Source organism: Eleutherodactylus coqui, chromosome 10 (assembly GCF_035609145.1).
Source record: "Eleutherodactylus coqui strain aEleCoq1 chromosome 10, aEleCoq1.hap1, whole genome shotgun sequence".
Classification (NCBI taxonomy): Eukaryota; Metazoa; Chordata; class Amphibia; order Anura; family Eleutherodactylidae; genus Eleutherodactylus; species Eleutherodactylus coqui.
Genome location: NC_089846.1, coordinates 137,451,028 through 137,478,361, shown reverse-complemented (window position 1 = coordinate 137,478,361; position 27,334 = coordinate 137,451,028). Strand labels below are relative to the sequence as shown.

The 27,334-nt window shown below is 42.2% G+C and overlaps 1 protein-coding gene across 1 annotated transcript in view; it reads left to right on the top strand.

The window, feature by feature from the left end:
* Positions 1-11,977, top strand: part of LOC136579845 (delta-like protein C) — an 87,950-nt gene extending 75,973 nt beyond the window's left edge. The window contains exons 6-9 of the mRNA XM_066579900.1: positions 7,204-7,423; positions 7,535-8,165; positions 8,320-8,431; positions 11,452-11,977. Of these exons, the coding sequence (XP_066435997.1) occupies positions 7,204-7,423; positions 7,535-8,165; positions 8,320-8,431; positions 11,452-11,457 (969 nt within the window). The 3' untranslated portion in view covers positions 11,458-11,977. The remainder of the gene's footprint in view (positions 1-7,203; positions 7,424-7,534; positions 8,166-8,319; positions 8,432-11,451) is intronic.
* Positions 11,978-27,334: the final 15,357 nt, after the last annotated feature.

Here is a 27,334-nt window from a genome sequence, read left to right as displayed (position 1 = left end):
GCGATTTTCGGGCACCGGTCACGTGATTTGCGGATGCACATCCGTCATGCGATCCGCAAATCGTGCGAAAAAACGCCCGTCTGACTAAGGCCTTAAGCAGTGTTCACTGTAAGTATAAATGACACATTAATTCTCTTCTGCAGGTCGGTATAAGCATGTGGGTCAGAAAGTACAATAAGAACACTTTTCTTTCAAGGGGTTGTTCAAATTATGTTTTTTATACAGTTTTGAGCCCCACCATCCCGCACAAACTATATTTTATCATTATACTGGCTGTGGCACCAGAGCACCATTTTGGCGCTCTGGAGGCGAGGCTTCTGACACGTGACATTCCCTAAACAGGTCACATGAGCTTCTAATGTAGAAGCCCCGGCCTATTTACTGGACGTCACTGATGATGTCCCTTGTCTGGGCCTCCTATTGACTGCAGCTGTCACATGACATGACCACTGCAAAGTAAACAGACTGACTGGAGGGCGAGAGCATCAGCAGGAAAGCAGCGAGTCAGTGGAGAGGTACTATTACTTTTTAATATATACTCCATCCTCTTAACTGCCACCAATTTTGCCTCTCCCCTTTCACAAAATCATAACTTTTATTTATGAGGGCTTGTTTCTTTAAGGGCCGAGTTGTATTTTGCAATGCTACTATTTAGTGCACCATATAATGTACTGAAAATTTTTAAACGTCTAGTGAAAATGGAAAAAAAAAATGCAACACTGTAGCAAAAATGACGCTAACTTTATGCTATGGGTCAGTATGTCAACAATGATACAAAATTTATATAGATTTTTTGAATTAATTCACTTAATCTATTATGCCTTTTCAATACTTTAACCCCTTAACGCTATAAGACATAAGTTCATATTATGTCCAGGGTGGTACCTAAAACACCAGATCGTAAACTTGTGTCATGTGGAAGATGCAGAATCAGTAGCTAAGGCTGCGTAATCCCACAGCAGGAGTCAGTAGTTACTGTTAGCAGCTTCCAAATGCAAGAGCGGGGATGTATAAGAACGGCGATCCCCGCTGTTAACTCCCTACATTCCGTGATCTATGTAGATCGAGACATGTAAAGGGTTCATAGAGGCTCTTTGACATAATCGAACCTCCGCGATATAATTGCTGAGGGCCGATGGGGTGCCATGGCAACAGGACGCCAGATAGTGGTGTCCTGACTTGATGTCAGGACCTGTGATCGCTAATGTAAGCGATAAGGCATTGCAGTACAGTAGTACTGCAATGCATTATAATAGCTGTTATGGTTCAAGTCTCCTACAGGGACATAAAAAACATAAAACAAAACAAAAAAAAAGTTAAAAACTAATAAAAAACAAAAAACGACTTTTTCGTGCACTTTCCCCAATTGTATAAAAGAAAATAAAAAATCCCACATACTTGGTATCATTTATCCGGAACGACCTGTACAATAAATTTAGCACCCTGTTTATCGTGCACAGCAAAAACAAATCTAAAAAACAGGCAAAATGCTAATTTTAGTTTGCTTTAAAAGAAAAAAAAAGTGCAATATAAGTGATTAAAAAAGCTGCATGTACCCCAAAAAGAAACCAATAAAAATTAGAGCTCATCACGCAAAAAACAAGTCCTCACAAGAGCACGGTCCATGGAAAAATAAAAAAGTTATGGGACTTTAAATGCAACAATGTAGAAAAGAAACATTAAAAAAAGGGGGTTTTACTGTGCAAAAGTGATAAAACCTAAAAGAATAATAATTTTGGTATTGTAATCGTACCGGCTCGCAGAAAAATGTATTATGTCATTTATGCTGTCTTATTAACACAGTAGGAAAATGGCCGAATTGGTGTTTTCTCTCCCCACTTTAAAAAAATGAATAGAAGTTTTACAATACATTATATGTACCCAAAAATGGTACCAATAAAAACTACAGTTCGTCACGCAAAAAACAAGTCCTCGTACGGCCATGTGGATGGAGAAATAAAAAAGTTATAGCTTCTGAAAAGTGGAAATAAAAATACCCCAAAAATCGTCCTTATGGCCAAAATCGTAGACGTCATTAAGGGTTTAAGAGTCAGTAAATCATTTCCCCTTTTGTGTTCCAGTGTCATAACTTTTATATTTTTTCGTCAATGCAGCTGTCTGACCCCTTGTATTTTGTGGGACGAGTTCTAGCTTTTATAGGAACCAGTTTTTGGTACATGTAACGTATTAAATAACTTTTAGTAATTTATTTATTTTGCTGAGGGCAATGGAAAAAAGCAATTTCAACATTGTTTTTTGCATTTGACTTTTTATGGCATCCACAGTGTAGCGCATTATTTTACCCTTATTCTATGAGTTATTATGACTCCAGCAAATTTATGGAGGTTTTACCACTTTTGCGCAATATAAACATTTTTCTTACAAAAATATTTTTTGTGTGGTGCTACATTCCTGGACCAGAGCATTTTTATTGGTCAGTCGACAGCGCTGTATTAGGTCTGTTTTTTGTGGGACAACTTGTAGTTTTTATTGGTACGGTTTTGAAGTATATATAATTTTTAAATTATTTTTTATTCGTTTTTAGGAGAAGCGAAATGATCAGAAAACAGCTTTTGTTTTAATTTTCCATGCTTGAAAAATAATGTAATATCTTATAGTAAGGGTGGTTATGGATGTGACTTTACCAATTACATGTATCCTTTCTTGTCCTTTATATTTTTTCAATACTTAAAGCCTTGTGTAAGGAGAAAAAAAGTACTATTTTTTTCTGTAAAAAACATTTAGATACCACGGTCAGCAATGACTGCAGCATCTGCGGGGTTAAACAGTGTAGCAGAGTGATTGGATGAGCAAGTTTTTATAATTTCACTGCTTTTCTTGGAAAAACCCCATTTGACAATCGGAGAGCAAATATGCTCTTATCACCTCCATCAATCAGAGAGCATAACGAACAAAGATTCATGTCACCCCTTCCGTGGGACAGGGCGATATACTGGAGAATCATAAAACTTCTCAGCTGCAGCTGGTCTCCCCTTCCCTTCTCACTCCTCTGCACACTGCCTGGGATAATCATGTATCTATCCTAAATAGAAGTAATATAAGGGCAGGCTTGATGGATTGTATGATCTTTTTCTGCTGTCAGTTTTCTGCTAAGTTCACATTTGGTGGATTTGCTGCAAATTCTCTGCAGCAGAAAAAAATCTGCAGGAAATCTGTACCATGAGATGCCAAATTAGGTCTAAATCCACAGATTTTATTTTTTCAATTTAAGTGGTCAAATCTGCTACAGATTTGCACCAAAAAGGTTCGCCTGGAGGCTCCCAGGCGTGCCACAGATTTCAGGCTGACGTTAAATGTACTGAAGAATCGCAATATATTGTACAAGCAATCAGAGAATCAAAAGTTAAAGTCTTCTATAGGGACTAAAAAAAAGTTTAAAGTTTTCTTTAAATAATAACCCCCCCCCCCAAAAAAAAATGAAAAGTTGAATTTTTCACGTAAAAACAAAATACAGATCTATAAAAACTAAACATAATTGGCATGACTGCATTCAAAAAGTAAAATCTTTAAAAAATATTGTAACTTTTATTCCAGACGGCAAATCCACCCTGAAGAAAGAAAAATGTGAACATGCATTTTTTTAGCCAACCCCGTCTTTCCATAAATATGCAGAAAATTAAATTAAAAAGTTGTATGTGCCTTAAAATTGTATCAACAGAAAACAAGCCCTCACATAGTCCGATTGATGGAATAATAAATGGATCATAGGAAAGACATGACCTCAGTTTAGATTGGCATGAATAGAGTTATCTAATTTTTTTAATGTAATTGTATTTTATTCTGTCATTTTTTTTTTTTAAGGGAACATGTCACCTCTGAACTGCACCAAAAAATAAGTTACGGTGCTATTCGAGGAGGTGACGTGTATTTTTTATTCGCATTCGCTCCCTCCTTCCTGTGGTGTCCGCTGGTGAAGTCCGCGCACAATCTGAAAGTCTGACTCTTTTCAGACCGCCGTATGAATGCTCTCCCATAGAAGTTTATGGGATAGTGTATGTGCTAAGTGGCGGTTTGAAAATAATGAGATTTTCAGACTTCAACAGAAAAAACTGGAGAATTGTGGGAGAAAAAAATGAATCCTTTGACTCCTTGTCACCTTCTTCGTTTATGGTGCTGTTGGGAGGTGACAGGTTCCCTTTAACATCCGTGTCTCCCATGACATCATTAAGACCTCTGGGGAACAATGACAATGTCTTTTTTCTTATTACAGTTTTCCAAGGTAATTGTCGCATTCATAGGAGCCCCAGTTGCAGGTGAAACCATCCCCCTAGTGTTACGAAGCTGGCCAGGGGTCCACTGAGACCCTGCAGCTCTGCCATGCTGGGGTTAGCCGGTTATCACGTGATCGCTGGGTCCAATAAGGGAACTAGCACTGCTGCTTCTTCTATTCTCTACATAGTGCTCATTGAGCGCTGAGCAGCCTGCAAAAGAGAAAGGAGAAGCAGTTATAAACAGCTTCAGTCTTCTCCTCTGGGTCCTCAGCTGTCTCTGGCAGCAGAGTACCCGACCTGCTCCTGTTGGATTTTAGGAGCAGAAGATCTAAACCCGTGCCGTATTTTTTTACTATGGGTCAGGATTAAAGCCATATATTTATGGCGCTTGGTCCTTAACAGGTTCTGCTTATATTTGACCTAAAACCACATCAGATTTTCACACAAGTCCTAAAAGTCAATAGAGAACTAAATCAAAACAAATGAATTGAAAATATTAGATTTGGTCATTATTTATGTCTGTGATTGGCAAAAGTATGTGAAGTTTTAGAATTGGCAAATAATTTGACAAGAAGACAATGAACAACAATTGCATGCATAGTAGGACTGCAAGGGAAAAGATGTTGCTCTCCTAAAAGAGCATTGCTAAGGATCACAGAAAGCTAATTGGACAATATTTTGTGGATGGATGAGACCAAAATGGAGCTTTTTGGCTTAAAAGAGAAGCTTTATGTTTGGAGAAAGAAAAACACTGCATTGCAACATAAAAACCTCATACAATCTGTGAAACATGGTGGTGGTAGTATGATTTGGGCCTGTTTTGTTGCATCTGGGCCAAGACAGCTGGCAAATTGATGGAAAAATGAATCCTGAATTATACCAGCAAATTCTTAAAGAAAAGGTCAGGACATCAGTCCGTGAGCTGAATCTCGAGGGAACGTAGGTCATGCAGAAAGACAACGACCCAAAGAACACAAGTTGTTCTACAAAACAATGGGTGATAGTAAAAAAGTTAAAGTTTTGGAATGGCCAAGTCAAAAGTTCTGACCTTAATTCTGTAGAAATGTTGTGGAGGGAGCTAAAGTGAGCAGTTCATGGGAGGAAACCCACCAACTAGGTTGAGTTGAAGCTGTTTTGTAGTTCGATATTGGCTAAAATTCCTTATAAGCTAATGTGCAGGACTAAATCCAACAATTACCGAAAACATTTAGATGCAATTATTGCTACATAAAGGTGTCACAGCAGATACTGAAAACTCAGGTTCACAGGCATGTGATATTGGATAATTTTCCTCAATAAGTAACCAAATCTAATATTTTTGACTCATTTGTTTGATTTCGCTCTCTTGATAGACTTTTAGACCTTGTGTGAAAATCTGAGGTAGTTTTAAATCACATATAGGCAGAAATGTGGAAAATTCTGAAGAATTCACAGAATTTCAAGCCCCACTGTACATATAGCTTTTACTGTGACTGTCTGTGAATGCTGTAAAAACAAAATCCTCGAAAAATAGTGCAACCACATTTTTTCTATTTCACTCCACATAGAAACTTTTTCAATATATTATATGGTACGTTGAATGGTATTACAGGAAAATACAACTTGGTTCCATAGAAAATAAGCTCTTGTAACACGGTTGATGGAAAAAACAACACATTTTTTTAAAAGCAAAGATGAAAAACAAAAACAAAAATTGGCCGCCTTCAGCTTAACCTAATCTGAGATTTGTAAACAACCAGTCCAGGTGAAGATGCTGTATAGTCCTAATTTCATATTTAAGGGTAGGGACAAATGGTTCAATGCCACACACGGCCAAAGCCCTGCTCATCTACGGTGGCCAATAGTTGCACAATTTTACAGCAACATCATTCAGCTTGCTTCAATCCAATGAAAGCATGTTCATATGACCCAAATGACGTGCTTTCCAATAATGATAGATCTTCATTTGTGCTTAGGTCCTCAACAGCTTTCTCTACAAAAACAACCCTGCACTGTCCATGAGGTTCATGTGAGTAACCATTAGGGTATTATAGAACTTAGATGCCAGGGTTGAACTTTTCCGGGTGGTAGTAGCCCTGCAAGGGACATTGTAATATTGTTTTGGTATGGACAGCCATCAGGGACCGCAGTTACAGGTGAACATTATCAAAGGCATTAGAATGCTGGCCAATTAGAACAGCGCAGAATACTCATGCACAGTGTGGCCACGTTAGACGACTGCCAAAGGGCCCCAGAAAAAGACATATCCACGGCAGTAGGAACATAGAGGAGGGCACCAGGTAATGTACCTCCTACCTTCAATTCCTGGACCCTAATCTTCTATCTGCCTCCTGTTTTTTAAGGCTGATTTATGTTATTTTTATCTTTTATTCTTCGACAAGTTCTAAAGGCTATGTTTTAAATGGGCTTTTTTTTCAAGGATTCTCTTGCATTAGAAACTTGCAGAATTTTTTATTTTCCAATGACTGCAGAAAACGCCTCCAACTCCACTGGAAAATCTGACTAAAAATGGGAAATAAAACCAATGGCTTCACCTCTAAAGACCAACTACATTACAGCTTCATTTCACTATAATAATGTCTATCACTTTGTGTTTCATTAACATATTTGAAAACGTTGCCCTGTATGCTTACTATTAATGTCAACTCTTCCAATTTTTCATTGCACTAGGTTTTATGACTCGCCGCGTTATGTACATGTTTGTGGACATCTTTATTTACATCCTTATTAACGATTCCTTTTTTCCTGTGTCCTTGTACATTTTCTTCTTCCTTCAAACTCTTTCCATTTCCCCAAACTTTCACTCATATTCCATCATTTTCTCTTTACTTGTTCTGTCTTTTGGTTTCCACTATTTCCAACTTTCTCTAACCTTCCATTTTTTGCTTATTTTGCCAACTAAACCTCTCTCTAAATGCTCATCTGCCCTTCATTATTCCCCCTCCGATTCCATTGGTACTGCCCTTTTTAGGACCTGGAGAATGACTACAAATGTGTTTGCCCTCGAGGCTTCTATGGCAAGAATTGTGATATAAGTGCCATGACGTGTGCTGATGGTCCTTGCTTCAATGGTGGCACCTGCGTAGAGAAAAGTATTGTAGGTGGCTACATCTGCCGTTGCCCTGTTAATTACCATGGATCAAACTGTGAGAAGAAAATTGATCGTTGTACAAACAACCCATGTTTGAATGGTGAGTCTTTACTTGATACTACTACTATGTAAACCGATCATTTAGTCTTCTAATATCCATGGATGTCTTCTTCAATATTGCATTTTATAACTTTCTTCATTACCTGCTTAGGTGGGCATTGCTTGGACGTTGGGCGCAACGCAGTGTGCAAATGTCGTCTGGGCTTTTCAGGATCTCGGTGTGAAGTAAACATTGATGACTGTGCCAGCAACCCCTGTGCCAACGGAGGGACTTGTGTAGATGGGCTAAACAATTACACTTGTTCCTGTACTCTTGGTTATGGTGGAAAAGACTGTACCCAACGAGTAGATGCTTGCAGCTCCAGACCCTGCCTTAATGGAGGCACTTGTTACACCCATTTCAGTGGCCATGTCTGCCAATGTCCCTCTGGGTTCATGGGCTCCAGTTGTGAATTCAGAGTGCAAGAACCAACTTCATCTTCTTACTCTGCCGATCCGCCATCCAGCCTGGCCCTGACTGTTTGCCTGGGTTTCATCACACTGTGTTTGTTGGCATGTGGACTGGTGCTCCTCATGAGAGGTATCAAGAAGGGACTAATCAATCAGAAAGGTATGGTCAACAATGACTTGGAGCACAAGAACAACTTAAAAGAGAAGGAGCCTTTTCTTATCTCACCTCCTCATTTCAAGATGCCTAATCAGGACTGTCTTAGGGAAAAATCCCGGAGCAAGCAGAAACTGCTCCCGGCATCAGACATGGAAGAAGAGAGAGATGGACGCCGGTGAGTAACTTCCATCACTAACTGGCTCAGTCCCATGAGCAATGCTATACACTGGAAAAATAAGGTTTATTATAGTGGTATTATGGGTAAGTAGTAACATGTATTTCTAATGTTCCGTATATATAGCCTTCTGTAACAATTGTTTTTCTTACAGTGCAAAGTCCGATGTCAGACACTGCAATGCCAAAGGGCAGCACCAAGATGCTCCTTATCATCCAATATACCTCCTCCCAGGATCCTCCGAGCAGTGTGTGTTTGCCACTGAGGTAATAATCGTTCATTTCACACTTATTGGCGAATTATAAATACATTTTACTTTTTACAAGATTTATGCATTTCATGTCTTGAGAGTTTAGCAATACAGCTGTCAATAGTAATGTAGTTTCTGTTACACAGCTCACACAGTCTTCGTAGGTTCACTTTCAGGGTATGTTCACAAGTTATGGATTTTGGTGCCAATCCACATCAAAATCCACAATATATTTAGTGCTGCGGATACTGATGTGGATTCAGACCAAAAACGACGCCACAATCTGCACTATTTTGATGCGGATCTGCAGATTTCACTCTTTCAATTGAAAGGCTGAATTCAGCTGCACCAAAATTCATGCCAAAACCCGCACCGGATTTTGACTTTTGGCCAAAAAATTGATGCAGATTTTTTCTCTGTGGAAAATACATACTAATTTCGCTACATGCGAATGTACCCTAAATATTACATAAGTATTCATTCCCAGCAAAGGGACCAAAAGCAAAGAACCTCCTAAAGATAAAGTAATGTAATAAGGAAAATACATTTTTTAAGACAGCTTAATCTTGATTATTTGTGGTACCACTGCTGAACGTCCAGCCAGCAGCTCTTGGCTTGTATGAATTTCATACACGGCGAAAGTAAACACATGGTACTACATGGTAATTCTAAGTTTGTGCAATATGCTGTTAGAGCCCCCCTCTTTGACCCTCATATGCCCTATTAGGGAATGTGGAGAGGTGCTAACATGATAGAACAACCCATTTAAAGGGATATAACCCCACTGATCACTAGAATGGACAAGCAGCAGCACTAAGGAAGAGGTCTGCCACTTTGTCTCTTGTCAGCCCTGCTCGGCTTTTCTGAAGGCTGAATGGTATGGTCAACTACAGACTATAATTGGCTGATCATATGGCCTCAGGAAAAAGCCAAATGGAGCCAATGGATAACAAAGTGGAAGACCAATCAGTATGGGGTAATAGCTGCCATACCCCACTAATCAAACTTTGATGGTATATCCCAATGCTATGTTCACATGTCACTGATTTGCTGTGGATTTTATCACAGACCGAATTCAAATTGAAGGGTGAAATCTGCTGTAATCTGCACGAAAATACACAGCAAATCAGTGACGTGTGAATGTACCCTTAAAGAGACTGCCAGCTCCATAAACTAAATTTCTGGGCTCATAAGGGGGTGGGGTGGTGACTCTGGATATGTCACATTCATATTCACCCTCCTCCACATTCCCTTGCTGTCCACCCACAGTCACTGCATACAACAGGTAACTTAGGCCTACACTCATATTGAAGAGGCCTCGTCGCGTCATCAGGAGCATGTGCATACGTTAAGCAGTCTGCTGTACGCAATGAGCTCTGGCTTCTGGCAAGGAGGGAAAACAGAGATTAAAGGGAGTATGAAAGTGACTTTCCTGTGCAAAGTGCCCCAGCTCTTACTCAATCTCCTATATGACCAGACACTTTTAAGCGATTTTATGCATGTAGTGGTCTTATGGTCCTAGTTTATTTGGGCTACCAAGATTGATTTATTTTTTTGCTGCGTCTTTTTTTCTTGACTTATAGGGCTGTTTTAGAATACAATTTTTCACTGAAATGTTTTTCTTTTTTGTTTTATTAGGAGTAATGTGTACAGAAGGTTTAATTTAGAGTTCTTTATTTTTAGAATTACCACACTAAGGCTAAAGTAATGTACAGGAAGGGGTTCCCCATTTTGTTTGTTTCTGGCCTTTTGATACAAATTTGTATATTCTCAGATTACAGGACGGCTATGGTGACTGTTTAGGTTGGTGTGAGTGGTGTTTTTTATGTTATTGTATTTTTGTATATATTTTTTAACATTATGTCCCCCCTTGATGTCATAAAAGACCTCTGGGGGACAATCCCAATGTTATTTATTTCACAGTTTTCACTATAACTGGGATATTCATAGGAACTCTCAAGTTATAGGTGAAACCAGCCCCTCATGGTGCCACTATGGGAGTCTGCTAAGGCACAGCAGCTCAGATTGTATGCAATCACTGGGTCCAATAGAGGAAACAGCATGTTGGCTGGAAAAGAGAAGGCAGAAGCGGTTATAAACCACTTCTGTCTGCTCCCCAGCTGTCTCTGAAATCGAGGCGCTTTCAGCAACGCCTATGTGAGGGAGGCCTTAGACTGCTTTAACACAGCCTGCTTTTTACAGGGTTTAGTGCAGCATTTGAAGCGCCGCACTAAATGCTGTAAAACACTTCTATTGATTTTAGTAGGGCCTTGCACACTAGCGTTCAAATGTGGTATTTCTAGCGCCACTATTTTCAAGCGCTGTCTGTTCTATTTTCATGCATTTTAGCACTTTTTATGCACCTCATCACTCGTCTCAATGATGGGGTGCGTTAAAATGCTGTCAAATGCATTTGAAAATGCCGCTCGAAATCACGGTAAAATGCCACAATTTCAAATGTGGTGTTTTGCTAACGCCTGTGAGAGACCAATCTTAGGCTACCTACACAGGGGTGAGCGCGATATCCAGTCATGCAACTCAACCCGATATCGTGCTCGTGACCGTATGATTTACTCGCTGATGCGAGACAAAAATGCCATGTCCGTTAAGTTCCGATCCTCTCGCGCAAGTCCTGCAACGCTAAAAAATCCTGCATCCTGCAATCCTATTGCATCTCATGAACATAATAAAAGGCATTTAAATGGCGCTGCCAAATTTGACGGCGTTATTTAAAGGGTTAACAGTTGTGATCAGCAGCGGTGCTGATCGGAGTTCTTGCGGGCAGGATGTTGGCTGTAACAGCTAGTACCCACATTGTATTGAGCGGGATCAACCCCCCGTGAAGCGCTGAGCGAGAAGCTTGCGATTCAGTGGTGAAGTATGCCAGTCTAAACACTCTGTACGAGCGCCAACGACGTCAGCGCTCGTGCATTCATTTAGACGACTGTCGTCCCATTTAGATGGGACTTTAGACTTATGTCTACCATTACTTGCTATAGGTGTTGTTGTATACTAACGTGTGTTCTCCTACCTTAGGTCTAACCCACTTCAGACACAAGACTGACCATCATCCCTATACTTCAGTGGAAGAAGAAAACTACCTTTTACATTCTTTGCTTATATAAGGCATTATTTATTGAACTATTGATTCCTTTGTAAATTTTTACATAGATGTATATATTTTTATATTTATTATCTGCACTGCTGCTAAAAAGGACTGCAGAAAATATCAATTTGTTGCCAAAGGCTTTAGAACCAAAGGGTTCTGATTTCTCCTCTATCTGCTGGACTCTATGGTGACCCCAGTGCAGCTGTGGTTGTACTGGGAGGCAGTAAAATGGAAGGTTGCTACAAGGAGGACACGATGAGGCTACCGATGACGCAAGACCCTTCCATGACTATTCCGAAGAAACCTCATGGATGGACTTTTATTTATTCAGGAACTAATCCTGGACTTGTTTCCTATCCAAAGTGTTTATTTAACTAATAGACTGTTTCTATATTCCTAATACTGTTTATAGCTTTGTTATCTTTTGTAAAATTCAGACCAATTAAATGTATATTTAAGGCAACCAATCCTGGTCAGTGATTTCTGTTTGCTGTACTTGATTACAGTAGGGTTTGTTGTAAGCTGACAAAGCAATCACAGCAGATTATGTATTAGAAGGGTTGTGCCAAAATAGAACGTTATCCCCTATCTATCTAATAGGAGACAGGTTTCTGATCAGTCGAAGTCCAACCGCTGTGACCAACCACCGAGCCGGAAGGTTTCTGTATGAAAAGGGCAGTGGTTGCTCATGCATGCTGCCATTCCATTCATTTCAATGCGGTAGCTGAGCAAGGCCATTTTCAGCACTCTCTTTCGAATAAATAGAATGCGCCACTCATGCAGGACCCCCATTCTAGGGATGAGAGACCAACGATCATTAAGTTATCCTCAATCACTTCACTACATAGCAGGCGCAGTGCTATACATTTCATAAAGGGCTGTGACTTGTACAGTAGCTCAAAGCCATTCTCTTGCATTAGACTGAGCTTCTCTTGGGTCATGTGACCAGTGATTTTGGATCCAAGGAAGATAAAATCTTGGACCGACTCTACTTCTTCATTGTTAATTTTTATGTTCACTATACCGTTGCTTGGTTTTCTTGCTGTTGGAGGTATAGTCCCATGCGTTCGCTTTCCTTTTGCACTTGTTGGAAAAGGTATTCCAGGTCCCTTTCACTTTCTGCAAGCAGGGTGGTGTCATCTGCATATTGAAGGTTGTCGACATTTCTGCCACGATTTTGACTCCCATTTCTAAATCGCCCAAATTGCATTGTCTCATGATCGTTTCTGCATACAGATTGAAAAGGAATGGTGATAGAATGCAGCCTTGCCGTACGCCTTTCTCAATTCCGAACCAATCCGCATTTCCATGCTTCTTTGTTGTTGTAAAGCAACCTTATAAGCTGTTCATTATGTTCTGGGATGCTCATTTGTTTCAGACACTTCTAAAGCTTATCATGTTTGACACAATCAAATGCCTTGCTGTAGTCTATGAAACATGTCCTTTTGATACTCTCGGGTCTTCTCCATGATCCAGCGCAGCTTCGCAAGTTGGTCTCTGGTGCCACGTCCTTTGCGGAAGCCAGTTTGAAGTCTGTCAGTTTCCGTTCAACAAGTGTTGCAATGCGTTTTTGTATGATCTTTAAAATAATTTTGCTTGCGTGAGGCATGAGGGTGATAGGGCGAGAATTGGAACATTCTTGAGTATCACCTTTTTTTGGAAGTGTGACAAAGACAGATCTTGTCCAGTCTTTGGGCCACGATTTGGAGCTCCAGATCTTTTGACATAGGTCAGTTAGTTGACCGACACTGGTTTGAGCAATTTGGCTGGTATGTGATCAATACCCGGAGCTTTCCTGTTTGGTAGTTGTTATAGGGACCATGTGACTTCTTTCTCCAGAATGCTCAGTTCTTGTTCTACTTGATGTATGTGATCCAACATTTAGTCCCCTTTTAAACTCCTCTATCAATTTTGCCATCACCACGTCCTCAGGCAGAGTTCCAGTCTCACTGCTCTTGCAGTCAAGAACCCCCTCCTGTGTTGGTGATGAAACCGGCTTTCTTCTAGACGTAGAGAATGCCCTCTTGTTACCATCGCAGTCTTGGGTATAAACAGATCATGGGAGAGATCACCCTAATGTATTTATACATGGTTTTTCTGGGCGCCCCTTAAACATTTTTTCCAGGATGAATAATCCCAATTTTGATGCCTCTCTAGGTATTCGAGTCCTCTCATTCCGTTTAATAATTTAGTTGCCCTTCTTTGAACCCCCTCAAGCACTGCAATGTCCTTCCTGAGCACCAGTGTCCAGAACTGTACACAGTATTCCATGTGAGGCCTGACAAGTGCCTTACATAATGGAAGAATAATGTTCTCATCCCTCGCCCCTATACCTCTTTTAATGCACCCCAAGACTTTATTTGCTTTTGCAACAGCTGACTGCCATTGGTTGCGCCAGTTAAGTCTATAGTCAACTAGTACCTCCAGGTCTTTTTCCATCTTGCGTTTCCCTAGCAGTACCCCATTTAGTGTATATTGGTGACATCCGTTTCTCCTGCCCATGTGCAGAACCGTACATTTATCAATATTGAACTTCATTTGCCATTTTTCTACCCAAGCCCCCAACTTATCTAGGTTTGTTTGTAGGCGCATATTGTCCTCCTTCGCATGAATTATCTTGTATAGTTTCGTATCGTCTTCAAATATCAATATTTTTCTGTGCGGTCCCTCTATCAGGTCATTGATAAATATATTGAACAGAATGGGGCCTAAAACTGAGCCCTGTGGCCCCTACTAGCAACAGTGGCCCTATCAGAGTATTAACTATTTATTACCACCTTCTGCTTTCTATCTCCGAGCCAGTTCTTTACCCTACTGCATACGGTTTCGCCCAGACTGAGCTATCTCATTCTATATATATTAACCTATTATGCGGTACGGTATCAAATGATTTAGAAAAATCCAGATATACAAGATCAATAAACTCTCCCAGGTCCAGCTTAGAACTTACTTCATTGTAGAAACTGATCAAATTGGTCTGACATGATCTCCCCCTCATGAACCCGTGCTGGTGAGGTGTTATTCTGTTTTCCTTGAGGTATTCTAGCATGGCCTCTCAGAAACCCCTCGACTATTTTTCCAATTATTGAAGTGAGACTTACCGGCCTGTAGTTACCAGGCTCTCTTTTAGACTCCTTTTTGTATATAGGAAGCACACTGGCAATGTGCCAATCCAGTGGTACAAACCCAGACTCAATAGTGTCCCTAAATATAAGAAATAGTGGTCTATCATGTTACTTAAGCCCCATTTACACTGAAAGATGATCGCTCAAATGACAGTTTGAGTGACAGTTTTGAGAGAACATCTTTGCATAAACTCTTATATAGCTAATTAGCTACTTAATAGTTAAATGAAGGCGGAGTGGGACGCTGCTGACAGCTCTGAGAACAGCGGCTGCTTTGTATATGCAAAAAGCTGCTTTGTTCTTGGAGCTTTCAGCTGGTATCCCACTGAGAAGTCCGGCGGGATACCAGCTGAAAGAATGCTATCAGCAGTATCCTGCTGAGAACTCAGCATGCAATGCTGACTTTTAACTTGCTAAAAATCAGCAATAAACGAATAGTGTACCAAAAGTGCACTATGGCAGCGCGTTCAGATGCAACAGTTATCGCCCAAAAGATGACTTTTGAGCGAATTTTGAACGATAACAGTGTCTAAATGGGCCTTTAGTTCCCTTAGAACCCTTGGGTTGTATCATGCCATAAGTAAGCAGATGTCAGCAGTTCACGAGAGAGCTGTATTACTGACCATATACCACACACAAGCTGGGTAACTATCACTGTTTATTCACAGAACAGAATTCTAAACGGGAGAGAAAAACAAATTGAATGTTGATTTGCAAAGAGGGATGAAATCTGCTTCAGAACCACAATAAAATCTGCACCAACGACGCCAATTTTGACAGGCTCTCTGTTGTGGCTATGGAGGAAAAAAAAAAACAATGCCAAAAGACCAGACCGATTACTGGCAATGATCAATGCAGCTCCCACTGAAAGCGGACCCAAGAGTCTCCATCCGATCCATGCCATGTTGAAGCTCTGAATTTATCCACACACAGCTTCTGGGGCCATATGCCGTGGCCGTGTGCATTCAGCTGAGCGTACAGCAGGGCCTTGACACGTTGGTACTGGTCGGAGGAATGCTGCCACGCAGAAAGGGAAGATTCTGGTTATTCTATAGATTTTTGTACATATAAAACTACTTCTAACTTCTGTAAGTACATCTTAAAAGGACATTGCCAGTGATTTTTTTTCAATTCATTATGTAGCTTTTCCCCAGTATATATATATATATATATATATATATATATATATATATATATATATATATATATATATATATATATATATATATATAAAAGTGGGCTAGTGTTACCTCGGTTAGTTATTTATGTCTGAAAACCCTGGCCACCTTCTCCTCAGATGGTTATGTGATTTCAATTCTGACCAGCTCAGATCTCCTTGGTGTTATGGATTCATTTTCTAGTCAAATGCTCAGGTTATATGATGCCGTTACATGATCTCTACCACAGAAACTGCCTAGGGGGTGGCGGGCACAGACACTCCTATCACGGTTAGTGATAATGATCACACAGCTCCTGTCACACAGGTATAAGAGGTGCTCATCCTCCTGACTGTATACTCATGGTCTATAGCCTATATAAGTGAATACAGAAGGTAATGATAATTAAACCATCTCCACAGCAGGCAGAATGGTATAAAAGTAGCTAATGCTGTGCTGATGTATCATGGGATAGACGTGAAAGTAAAAAATCTCTGCTTCAAGATGGTGCTTGAAAAGCATCAGACAGGGGGCTGCACTGCAGGGATCTGGCTACAATACACAGAGGAGACCTCCAGAGTGTGACAGGCAATCATTTGTGGGGGGCAGGCATGAAAAAATGTGTAGTCGCTAGAATCATAGAATCGTAGAGTTGCAGGGGACCTCCAGGGTCATCGTGTCCAACCCCCTGCTCAGTGGAGGATTCACTAAGTCATCCCAGACAGATATTTGTCCAGCCTGTTTGAACACTTCCATTAAAGGATAACTCCACCATCCGTGGTAACCTGTTCCATTCATTGATCCCCCTCACTGTCTAATATCTAATCTGTGTCTCCTCCCTTTCAGTTTCATTCCATTGCTTCTAGTCTTTCCTTGTGCAAATGAGAATAGGGCTGATCCCTCTGCACTGTGACAGCCCTTCAGATATTTATAGACAGATGTTAAGTCTCCTCTCAGCCTTCTCTTCTACAAGCTAAACATTCCCAAATCCTTTAACCGTTCCTCATAGGACATGATTTGCAGACCGATCACCATCCTGGTAACTCTTCTCTGAACTTGCTCCAGTTTGTTTATGTCTTTTTTAAAGTGGGGTGCCCAGAACTGGACCCAGTATTCCAGATGAGGTCCGACTAAGGAAGAGTAGAGGGGATAATTACCTCATGTGATCTAGACTCTGTGCTTCACTTAATACATCCCAGAATTGTGTTTGCCTTTTTGGCTGCTGCATCACATTGTTCACTCATGTTCAGTCTATGATCTATTAGTATACCCAAGTCTTTTTGACATGTGCTGCTGCTTAGCCCAATTCCTCCCATTCTGTATGCGCTTTTTTCATTTTTCTTGCCCAGATGTAGGACTTTGCATTTCTCCTTGTTAAATACCATTCTGTTAGTCGCTGCTCACTGTGCAAGCTTTTCTAGATCTTTTTGAATACTCTCTTTTCCCTAGTGTTAGCTATCCCTCCTAGCTTTGTGTTGTCAGCAAATGTGATCAGTTTCCCATCAATTCCCTCCTTCAGATCATTTATAAAAATGTTGAACAACACTGGGCCTAGGACAGAGCCTTGTGGTCCCCACTTGATACATTCTTCCACTTGGATGTGCAGCCATTTATGAGCACTCTGAGTACGATCACTCAGCCAGCTGTGAATCTACCTAACAGTTGCCTTATCAATCAATACTTGATCATTTTTTCAATAAGTATAGTATGAGATACTTTGTCAAATGCTTTAGTAAAGTCAAGATATACTATATCCACTGCATTTCGCTGATCAACCCAGTTGGTAATTCTGTCATAGAAGAAAATTAGATTTGTCTCACATGACTTGTTTATTACAAACCCATGCTGGCTCTGGTTAATTACTCCATTCTCACCCAAGTACTTGCATACATGCTGTTTAATAATTTGTTCAAAGATAGAAGTCAGGCTCACAGGCCTATAGTTTCCTGGATCCACCTTCCTCCTTTTTTTGAAGATAGGGAGAACATTTGCCCTTTTCCAATCTTCTGGGACTTCTCCTGTTCTCTAGGAATTTTCAAAGATTATGGCGAGTGGTTCAGCAATTACCTACGCTGCTTCCTTTAGTATCCTAGGATGTAATTAATCTGGACCTTGAGACTTGAATTCATTTAAGTTAGCCAAGTGTTCCCTCACCATCTCTCTGCTTACAGATAGCCTGCATTCTTTTATTCCCCCAAAAAGCACAGGTAAGATCAGTTGATGTTCCATCTACTTTCTGAGAGAAAACAAATACAAAATAAGAATTTAAAAGTTGGTTTTGACATATACCCCCCCCCCCCAATCCTTTTTTTATTGCTTTTGGCCTCTGTTGCAAGCCTCAATTCATTATTAGCTTTAGCTTTTCTGACACTTGCCCTACAGTTTCTGCAGACCGCATTATATTATTCTTTAGATATTTCCCCTCTCTTTCCATTTGATAAACATATTTTTCCTCCTTTGTAACATGTGTGCAAGTTCTGTGTTCATCCATCCTGGTCTCTTTAAATGCTTCCCATTCTTCCTTCTTTTAGGGATTGTTAACAATTGTGCTTTGAGAATCTAATTTCACAATATTTCCCAACCTTCTTGGACATTTCTGTCTTTAAGAACATCCAGCCATTGGATTCTTCCTCTCCTCTTTCTGACTTCATTAAAATCTGCCTTTCTGAAATCCAACCTAGAGGTCTTTCTCCCCTTTTTAGTCAAAATAGGGGAGGAAGACCTGAGTAGCCCTTGAATCATGATACACTGCTTCAAGTCACGCATCTTTTTCAGCTGGATATGATCTGGATGGATTTTCAGCTTCTGGAACTTAGAGGGGTTGTGCCACAATAGACTTATTGCCTATCCATAAGATAGGTGATAAAAGTCTGATTGGTGGAGGTTTCACTGTCCAGCCCCCCCCCCCCCCCAGCTTTTGAGAAAGAGGAGTCCCATGTCCCCCTCTTCTTATCGCTACGGACTAACTGCACCCTCCTATAGTGACATGGAGCGGTGCTCACACATGCCTGACGCTACTCCATTCATCTATGGCAGTCCCATTGAAAATTAATGGAACAGTACAGTGCATATACAACTGCCGCTTCATTCAATCTCCTCCTCACACTGGGGGCTAAAATGAGAAGAGGGGAGCACGGAACCCCTGTACTAAGCATCAATGGGAATCATGGCAGCAAGACCTCCATTGATCAGACTTATCTATCCTATGGATAAGTGATAACAAGTCTATTATGATACAACCCCTTTAATAAAAATATTTCCATTTACTGACAAGTAACAACATGGCGAGGAACTGAAACTAAGTGTGTCCCAAAAGTCGACGTGAGGTTTCAAATAACTGTAGCAATACGACCATCACAGGAAACAGGTGTCAAATAAAAGACGCCTCTAAGTTTGTGTCCAAAAAGTCAAAGTGGGGTTTCAAAAAATTAAACATAATTATATGCAACACAGTACATACCGTATTTCCCCGATAATAAGCCCTACCCTGATCTTTGAGAGGTGCCCTAGCAACGCTACATGTAAAAATTTTTTTGAAAACTCACCTAGTAACCGTCATTCGGATCCCTCGTGCTGGGCTGTGGTGCTGCTGCAGGCTTCCGTGTTCTCCTGCATGCCGACAAAGCAGTTCTTCCTGGTAGCTGGGAATTGAATACCCCGCTTTCAGCAAGCTAATGCTCTGATTGGTTAATTGAGCGCTGCGTCAGCCAATGAAAGCCGGCGCTCGATTAACCAATCACAGCGATTCAATAATGCCATTCAATGAATGGCTGTGATTGGTTAATCGAGTGCAGGGGTCCATTCGCCCCTTAACAATCCAAAGCCATGGAACGGTCTCCTCAAGAAATTCTGTAACAATCCTGCATAGTGCAGAGCAGTGCTATCTTGCTGAAAGGGCACATTCTCATCAAATTGAGGTACTACAAACAGTTCTAACAGGTTGAGGTAATTGTGTGATGTCATAGTGCCTTCTGCAAAGATAAATGGATCGCCCACTCGAGCTCTGGCAAAAGTGCACCACACATTAATTGTAGAGCTATTACACAGCGCCACCTACTGACCTTTTTGACTTATAGGGAAGTCACTTTCTTATACGTGGAGCTACTTTTTCTTTTTTTTTTTTAAAGGAATTTTTATTTAGCTAAAAAATTATTAACAAACAAGCACAGGCAGCGGGCAGCGCAGGTGCCAAGTTCAAAGAAGTGGTACATTGCATAGATACCGAAACAGAATAACTATTACCTATATATATATACCTGCATTTCTTTTTGACACATAATGCTTGGCTAGAACTTTATATTTTATCTTTATCAGCTGTTGCTAATCAACAGAATCACAGAGAAAACAAACTTAAAATGGATTAGATGTAATAAATAAAAAAACAAAAACAAAAAGGAGAGGAAAAAAAGAAAGTGAACAAAACCCCCTATACCACCCCCTTTTCCCCAACCCCCTGGCGCGACTTTCATCCACGCCTGGTAACTTCTTGTTGGGGAGCGACTTAATTGCTTCCATTATTTCCTCTACACTCAGGGCTCTGTCCAGATAGGCTGCACTATCCCGGCTCAACGAAGGGAACGTCGTTGAGATAAGCTAGAAGTTGCGCATCAGAGCAGCTTAATTTGTAGGTATATACGTCTCCATAAAATTGGGCGAACACTTGGTTAACCAGTTTAGGGTCATTTATTAGGGAACCCGTGTTATCCCGCACTGCTGTAATTGGTGGTAGTGACTGATCTTCTCTGGCCAAATAGGCCAGTAAGTGGCCATTCTTGTCTGCCTGATCGAAAATCTGGTGACGGGAATAAAGAAGTTTCTTTTTTGTATACTCAATAAGCAGTACCGTATATACCGGCGTATAAGACGACTTTTGAACCCCGAAAAATCTGCTCTGCAGTCGGGGGTCGTCTTATGCGCCGATAATACAAAAAAAAAAATCATTACTCACCTCCCCCGGCGTTCTGTCGCGCTCCGGCAGGATGTCGCTCGCTCCTCGTCCCCGGCGCAGCATTGCTTTCTGAATGCGGGGCTTGAAATCCCCGCCTCCAGAAAGCTAATACACACGCCGTCAGCCAGTTACAGCCATTCAATGACAGCATTGAATGGCTGTGATTGGCTGAAGGCGCACGTGTGTTAGCAATCACACCCATTCAATGATGTCATTGAATAGTGTGATTGGCTGAAGCCACGTGTGTTTTAGCCAATCACAGCCATTCAATGATGTCATTGAATGACTGTAACTGGCTGACGGCGTGTGTATTAGCTTTCTGGAGGCGGGGATTTCAAGCCCCGCATTCAGAAAGCAATGCTGCGTCGGGGACGAGGAGCGAGCGACATCCTGCCGGAGCGCGACAGAACGCCGGGGGAGGTGAGCAATGATTTTTTTTTTCTCCACTGTATTACCGGCGTATAAGGTGAGAGTTGGGGGGTCGTCTTATACGCCCCGTCGCCTTATACGCCGGTATATACGGTAGTTTATATTCCCGACGCAGGCCATTAAGAGTTAAGGTAGTTTCCAGGGAAGGATCTGCTATGTGTCTAGCCTCTGCTGAGTCAAGGCGGCGTTCCAGGTCCAATCGACTGGCCCGCAGGGAGCTTCTATGTTCCCCTGGTAAAAGCCTTAAATGCGACTCATACCACCAGCTCCGAGGCCGTCCCCTCATTGACCCCTCAGTACATCCCAGCCTCCTGCTCTACATATTCATGTACTTCTCTTTGCTCCAGCCACAGCTGACTCAGTCTCCACATAAGGCGACAACCATCAACTGCAAGGTCAAGGACCAATTGGAGCGGGGTATGATCTGATATGCCTCTGGGCAGGTAGGATAGATCACGTGCCATGGGGGGACAAAACACAGGTCAGTACGGGAGAAGGCATTATACGTCGGGGTGTGGCACGAGTAGGCAGTGTCATGTGGATGCCCCACACGCCATATTTCCTGTAATAGATAGGAATTGGCCCACCTAGGCAACCGAATTGGTACTGAGGCAGCCAGGGTGAGACGGTCCTGCACCGAATCTAAGATCAGTTTAAAATCCCCCGTAATTACTATTGAGGTTGACTAGAAGAGAACCACCCGTGCCATCACCTCGTGAAAAATCTCAATATTAGCAGGCGGTGATAAATAAACAGTAACCATCGTGAGGAGGCGGCCAAGGAAGATGCCCTGGAGTATCAGGAAGCGCCCCCCAGGGTCAATATGTATTTGCCGGAAAGCAAACTGGGCCGCCTTAGCCACCAAAACACTGACCCCTTGAGCACAGTTAGAATAAGTCACGTGGACGCAAAACCTATAGCCGCCCGCTTGAGCGCCAATGTCTTTGAGCCCTGGAGGTGCGTCTCCTGGAGCAATATTATATGAGGGGAGTGAGTTTTGAGAAAATTAAAAACCAACGCTCTTTTAAATTTAGAGTTCAGGCCCCTGACATTCCAAGAGACCAGCTTGAGATACGTACTAGTCATTACTGCAGAGCTGAACATTATTCCCACAGACTCCCAGCACAACATCCAAAAAAGAATCGCGCCAAGAACAAATAATAGAGCAAACAAAAATCAGCTCACGCTTACCAACCCCAACAAAAACCCTCCCATCCCCCCGAACTTTGGTTTAGAACCCATAACTCACAACTTTGTAAGGGGCGTAGGGCCTACCCCAAAAGAGCCAACAAAAGAACTAAGGCAGGAAAAACAGCAGTCACAGACACAAAATCCACCTTTTTAGGGAATCGAGACAGGGTCATGTGATTGTGGGCTACTCCATCGTAGATTATACATGCCCAGTGTGACCTGTGGACAGTGTGTAAGCGGGTTCCTCAGGGGAATCCCCCGGACACAGGAATCAAAGGGGGGGGGGGGGGGGGGAGGAGGCCATCCAAGGAAGATTACCGCTTCCAATCCAACCAGGGCCCCCACAAAATAACTAGATTTTGTAAGACCTTACCGTAAAATCTCTTTCTCGTCTTGTTCATTGGAGGACACAGCTCTGACCTTGGGTATAGCTTCTGCCACTAGGAGGCGACACTAAGCATAAAAGTGTTAACTCCTCCCACTAGCTATACACCACTGCAAGCATCGTGCTAGCTCAGTTTTTATGCAAGCAGTAGGACACAACAACAATACATAGTACAACAACTATACTCACAAACTGTAACTCATTCCAACCCGTGTGCGACAGCACCGAGAATCCTCCCACTCAGGATTATATGTTACAGACCTGTTACCAGATGGGTGGGTGCTGTGTCCCACAATGAACAAGACGAGAAAGATTTTACGGTAAGTTCTTACAAAATCTAGTTTTCTCGTCTGTCATCATTGGGGAACACAGCTCTGACCTTGGGACGTTCTAGAGCAGTACCCATGGGGGCGGGAAATATAAGAAGTCGCATGAGTAAGGAAGCAAATCCATTCCTTAACTGCAACTAACCTTAATGGATGACTAGTTATCCAGCATGCTCCGAACGGAGCGTAAAGAAAATAAGTGATGACCACAACCATCTTTTGGAGAAAAAACTCCTGATAAGGAGCTTTCAACCAGGTCCCCGTTGTCAAAGTACTGTGAGCCGTAACATGGCCTGAGAATATAACTGCCTATCACTGTCACAGTGTACTGCCGTGAGGCCGAGTCAGTGCAAGAAGTCCCCTCGGATTGCCAAGACTACCATCAGCGTGCCCTCGCGATGAAGAATGCTACTTGAGAGAGGTACTCATGTGTAGTCAGACCGTGCTCACTTGCCACCGGAGCGCCCCTTGGCTGAGGCACTACCGAGAAGGGTGCCCACCGGATACTTCACTGAAGTAGATGCCCATACCAACTATAGCGGGAGGATATTCGACAGGTCGACAATAACCGTCCCCTGGCGACGACCCTTGGTACAAAATCAGCATCCAAAACAAGACTGCGGAGTCATCTGCGTTGACACTTCGGGGAGTTGCGTGCCTTCCAACATCCGACCTAGTTGTGAGTCAGCTTCCATATAACTTCAGGATATCAATATCACGTTCCCAGTCCCTCTGCGAGGGAGTGATCCCTTGTGGACCCTAACCGCTTCTGGTCGAAGAAGCTTGCGACGCAAGGTTCCCTGTTCTTGGTTACCTTTCAAGTATCTGTAGGAGTCGTCTTTACAGCTGACCGATACCGAATGTGGGAGACCCAAGGAGCCCAGGCCGCATTGCTCTAATGCTGCGTATCCCTACGGCCCATCCATGTTGTTAGCGACCTGGTTAGCTATAGATCGAGAAGGACTTGTGTCCCAGGGACTGACAGATTGGTTACCTAGGGTTGGTTCTGTACCGACATATCTGTGCCACCGCATGAACCCACTAGACACAAGACGTTGGCAATACTGTACGCACACCGGTACGGACATCTCGCTGGTCCCTTTTTAGGTAACCTCAGTAGTGGAAAGGGAGGATCCCCAGGTGTTGCCAACAGTACAAGTATAGAATGTCACATGGTTTCCTGCAAGCAATAATGCAGGCCGAGCGCGGTAGGATCACAGCGTGCTCCTGGATCCGTCCAACTTAACTCCGTTGGACGTGTTAACCTCCTTATGCGATCCATGGTGAATGCTCGAGTAGGTAAATTAGCGAGTGGTTCGAATTAGGGATCACCTTATGTCCCGCATCTGCCCATTCACAATATAGGGGAAACGTGGGTTGTTCTGCGCCCATCAGGGGGCAGCAGGGTATCATGGCTGTAGGCTATCCCCGTCCGAACGTACGCGGCTGAATCACAAAGGCTCGCAGGCTGCAAGGCAGAGAGGAGGCGCGATGTGTTTGCCGAGTTCCTATGAATAGTACTCTTTCCACCTGGAAGCTACCGCCGGTCTCAGCAGGTTGGAGGAAGCCAACAGGCCGTTGACCATCTTGTTCATAGGACAAGACGTATCCTGGGCGCCCGTAGTACGTGGCTGTGCTGCGGGGAACTGCCAATGGCAACAACCGGGTACCTAGCCGTTAGGACCGGCCCATCCTGGACCGGCATGATGAGTGATGCCTGGAGGGTATTCCCGTGCTGGTACTCCTTCCAATAGGCTTCCTAGGTCTTTCAATGGTCTAGCCCAAAGTTGAATATTATTTTCGTGTGTGCTCATTTTTATATACCCAATCGTACTCTCATCACACGCGATTTAGATTCAAATTTTGCATTTCCCACCAACCTTGGGATGGAAAACTCGGAGAGGTTTTTCATTTGAGACCAGTTTGATGTGTCTGTCTGGTTTGATTCTGACGACAATCATCTGAAACCCAAATATGACTTTTTGGACACAACAGGGCAGATTTACTATGAAATTACAATAGTTTTTTGGTGCAAAATGCACCAAAAAGAACTGTGCTATGTACTCTGCGCCACATTTAATATGTGTTTTAGACACTTTCTTCGTTGTGTGACAAAGGGGGAGTCGTTTGTAGAAAAGAGGGAGTGGCCTAAAGGTAATTTCATGCACCAAAAGAGGGCGCAATTTTTAGAGTAAACCAAGTAATGGGTGGTATAAAGTTACAGGACCGTCCAAAGACTCAACAGATTTATCATTCAGTAGAGCCACTTTAAGTCTGCACTATTAGACAATAGAAATAAGTCTGCCCCACAGTCTGTCGGAATGAGGATTTCCCATCTATCCAAAGGATAACTGCTCCAGCTCTGGTAACCAAAAAGTGTTCTGAAGGTCATAAATAATATACAAAAACTTTCTGGTAGTTAAAAAGTATAACCGCATTAAAAAACTAAAAAAAAAATTTTTTAAAAAGGACAGAATAGGCGATTATAATCATTTTCACGAGGTCTTTAATCAGCATATTCTTAACATTTTACCTAGAAAACCCCTATTCAGTTAGAAGTCGTTGCTAGAGAAATCCGTCTTAAGCTAACAGCCCAGCTGGACATGGCGCCCCCGTCTGTGCTGTGCCTGCATTGTTAGCTCTAGTGTAGGCACAGCGGTTATCCAGATTACTGTTAGAAATATATATAAAGCAGCATTTATTATCAAAGGGATTCTGTCACCAAGTTTGTGCTGTCCGAGCCACGGGCAGCATGAACCAGGGCCAGGTATGGTTTTTACCCTCATGTAGAAAAAAATGCAAAGTGTGGTAACACTGCAATCATTCTGCATAGAAAGAAATGAATCACCTAAAATGTGCTTCACCAACAACTTTAACTTTTTCTAGTAAACTATGAATGTTTTTTTCGGTTTTCTCTTGTAATTCAAGAATTCTCCCCTAGATGGTGCTATTATAAAGCACGAAACATCAGTACTTCTGTGCAGCAGTGGAACTGACACAATGTGCGCTGCTGCCCTCGCTGAAAAATTCACAGTCGAAATGCAAGTGTGCAACTAGCTACTGTGATGTCACAAGAAGTCTTCAGTTTGGTAGGGAACCGTGACATTACAAATCTATGCTATGACATCACAATCCGGTTCCATTCCAGGGAACTCCTAGCACCACGCCTGTCCACAGGTTGTGTGGTGGTATTGCAGTTCAGCTGCATTGAAGTGTATGGGACGGAGTTGCAATATCACATACAACCTGTGTGACAAGTGTGGCACTGTTTCTGGAAGAAGGTAGCCAACGTTTTCTGATCCTGTCCAACTCACTTAACATACAATGTGTATCACCGAATTAGCAGATTCTTGCATGAGGCATCTGTCATTGGTGCTTACTCTTGGAACAAGAGCAAATACCTGTAACCTATATGGGACCACCACCTTATAGTTAAGATCCTGTACAGTCTTGGTTAAAAGAGAAGGGGAATAGAAGCCTTCATCCCATATACTGTACCTTAATTTCACAATGCATGAAGTATACCACAAAAATATCCTACTAAAGAGGAGTTAGTATACGGGTAAGGCTCGTTTCACACGGCCGAGCGAGATATCGTTAAGCGTTTCCCCATTGTTTCTAATGAGAAACCTCACAGCACACTTGCGGGAACATCACACGCCATGTAAAGCGTTTTCCGGCCAAATTGAAAACAAAGATGGGACATGCCGCTCATGTGTATGTGACCCCACTGAAAAATATGGGGTTCATATTTGTGCGTCTCGCAACGCACAAATCGCGCACGATTTCACGGCCGTGTGAAAGCAGCCTCCGTGTAAGAAAAGGCACAGAAAGGCTCCATTGTCATAAGCCTGCCTACCTTGGCATGGTGATAGGAGTCTTCAATCTTCTGTTTCCCTAAGCTTCGCTGGACATTTATGTAGTACATAAGCATGGCTGCTTTACAAAGCCGACTCCCAGGAGAAGGAGGTATACTGAAATTACTAGAAAGGTAAAGATGGGAAAAACGAATTAACTTTAGTGCCAGAATACCCATCAATATATTGGCTTCAAAATGCCCCTCCAAGAGGTTGTTATATAGTATGATGTCATTATTTGGTCATCTCATGTTAGCATTACCAAGTAACACTATCAGATGTGGGATTCACGGCTTAAACTAAAGCGGATTTTTTTTCCCCATAGAGCCCATTCGCCAAATATCTGCTTTTCCGCGCAGTATGACAATTTCTTCTAAACTGTCCGATAGGCA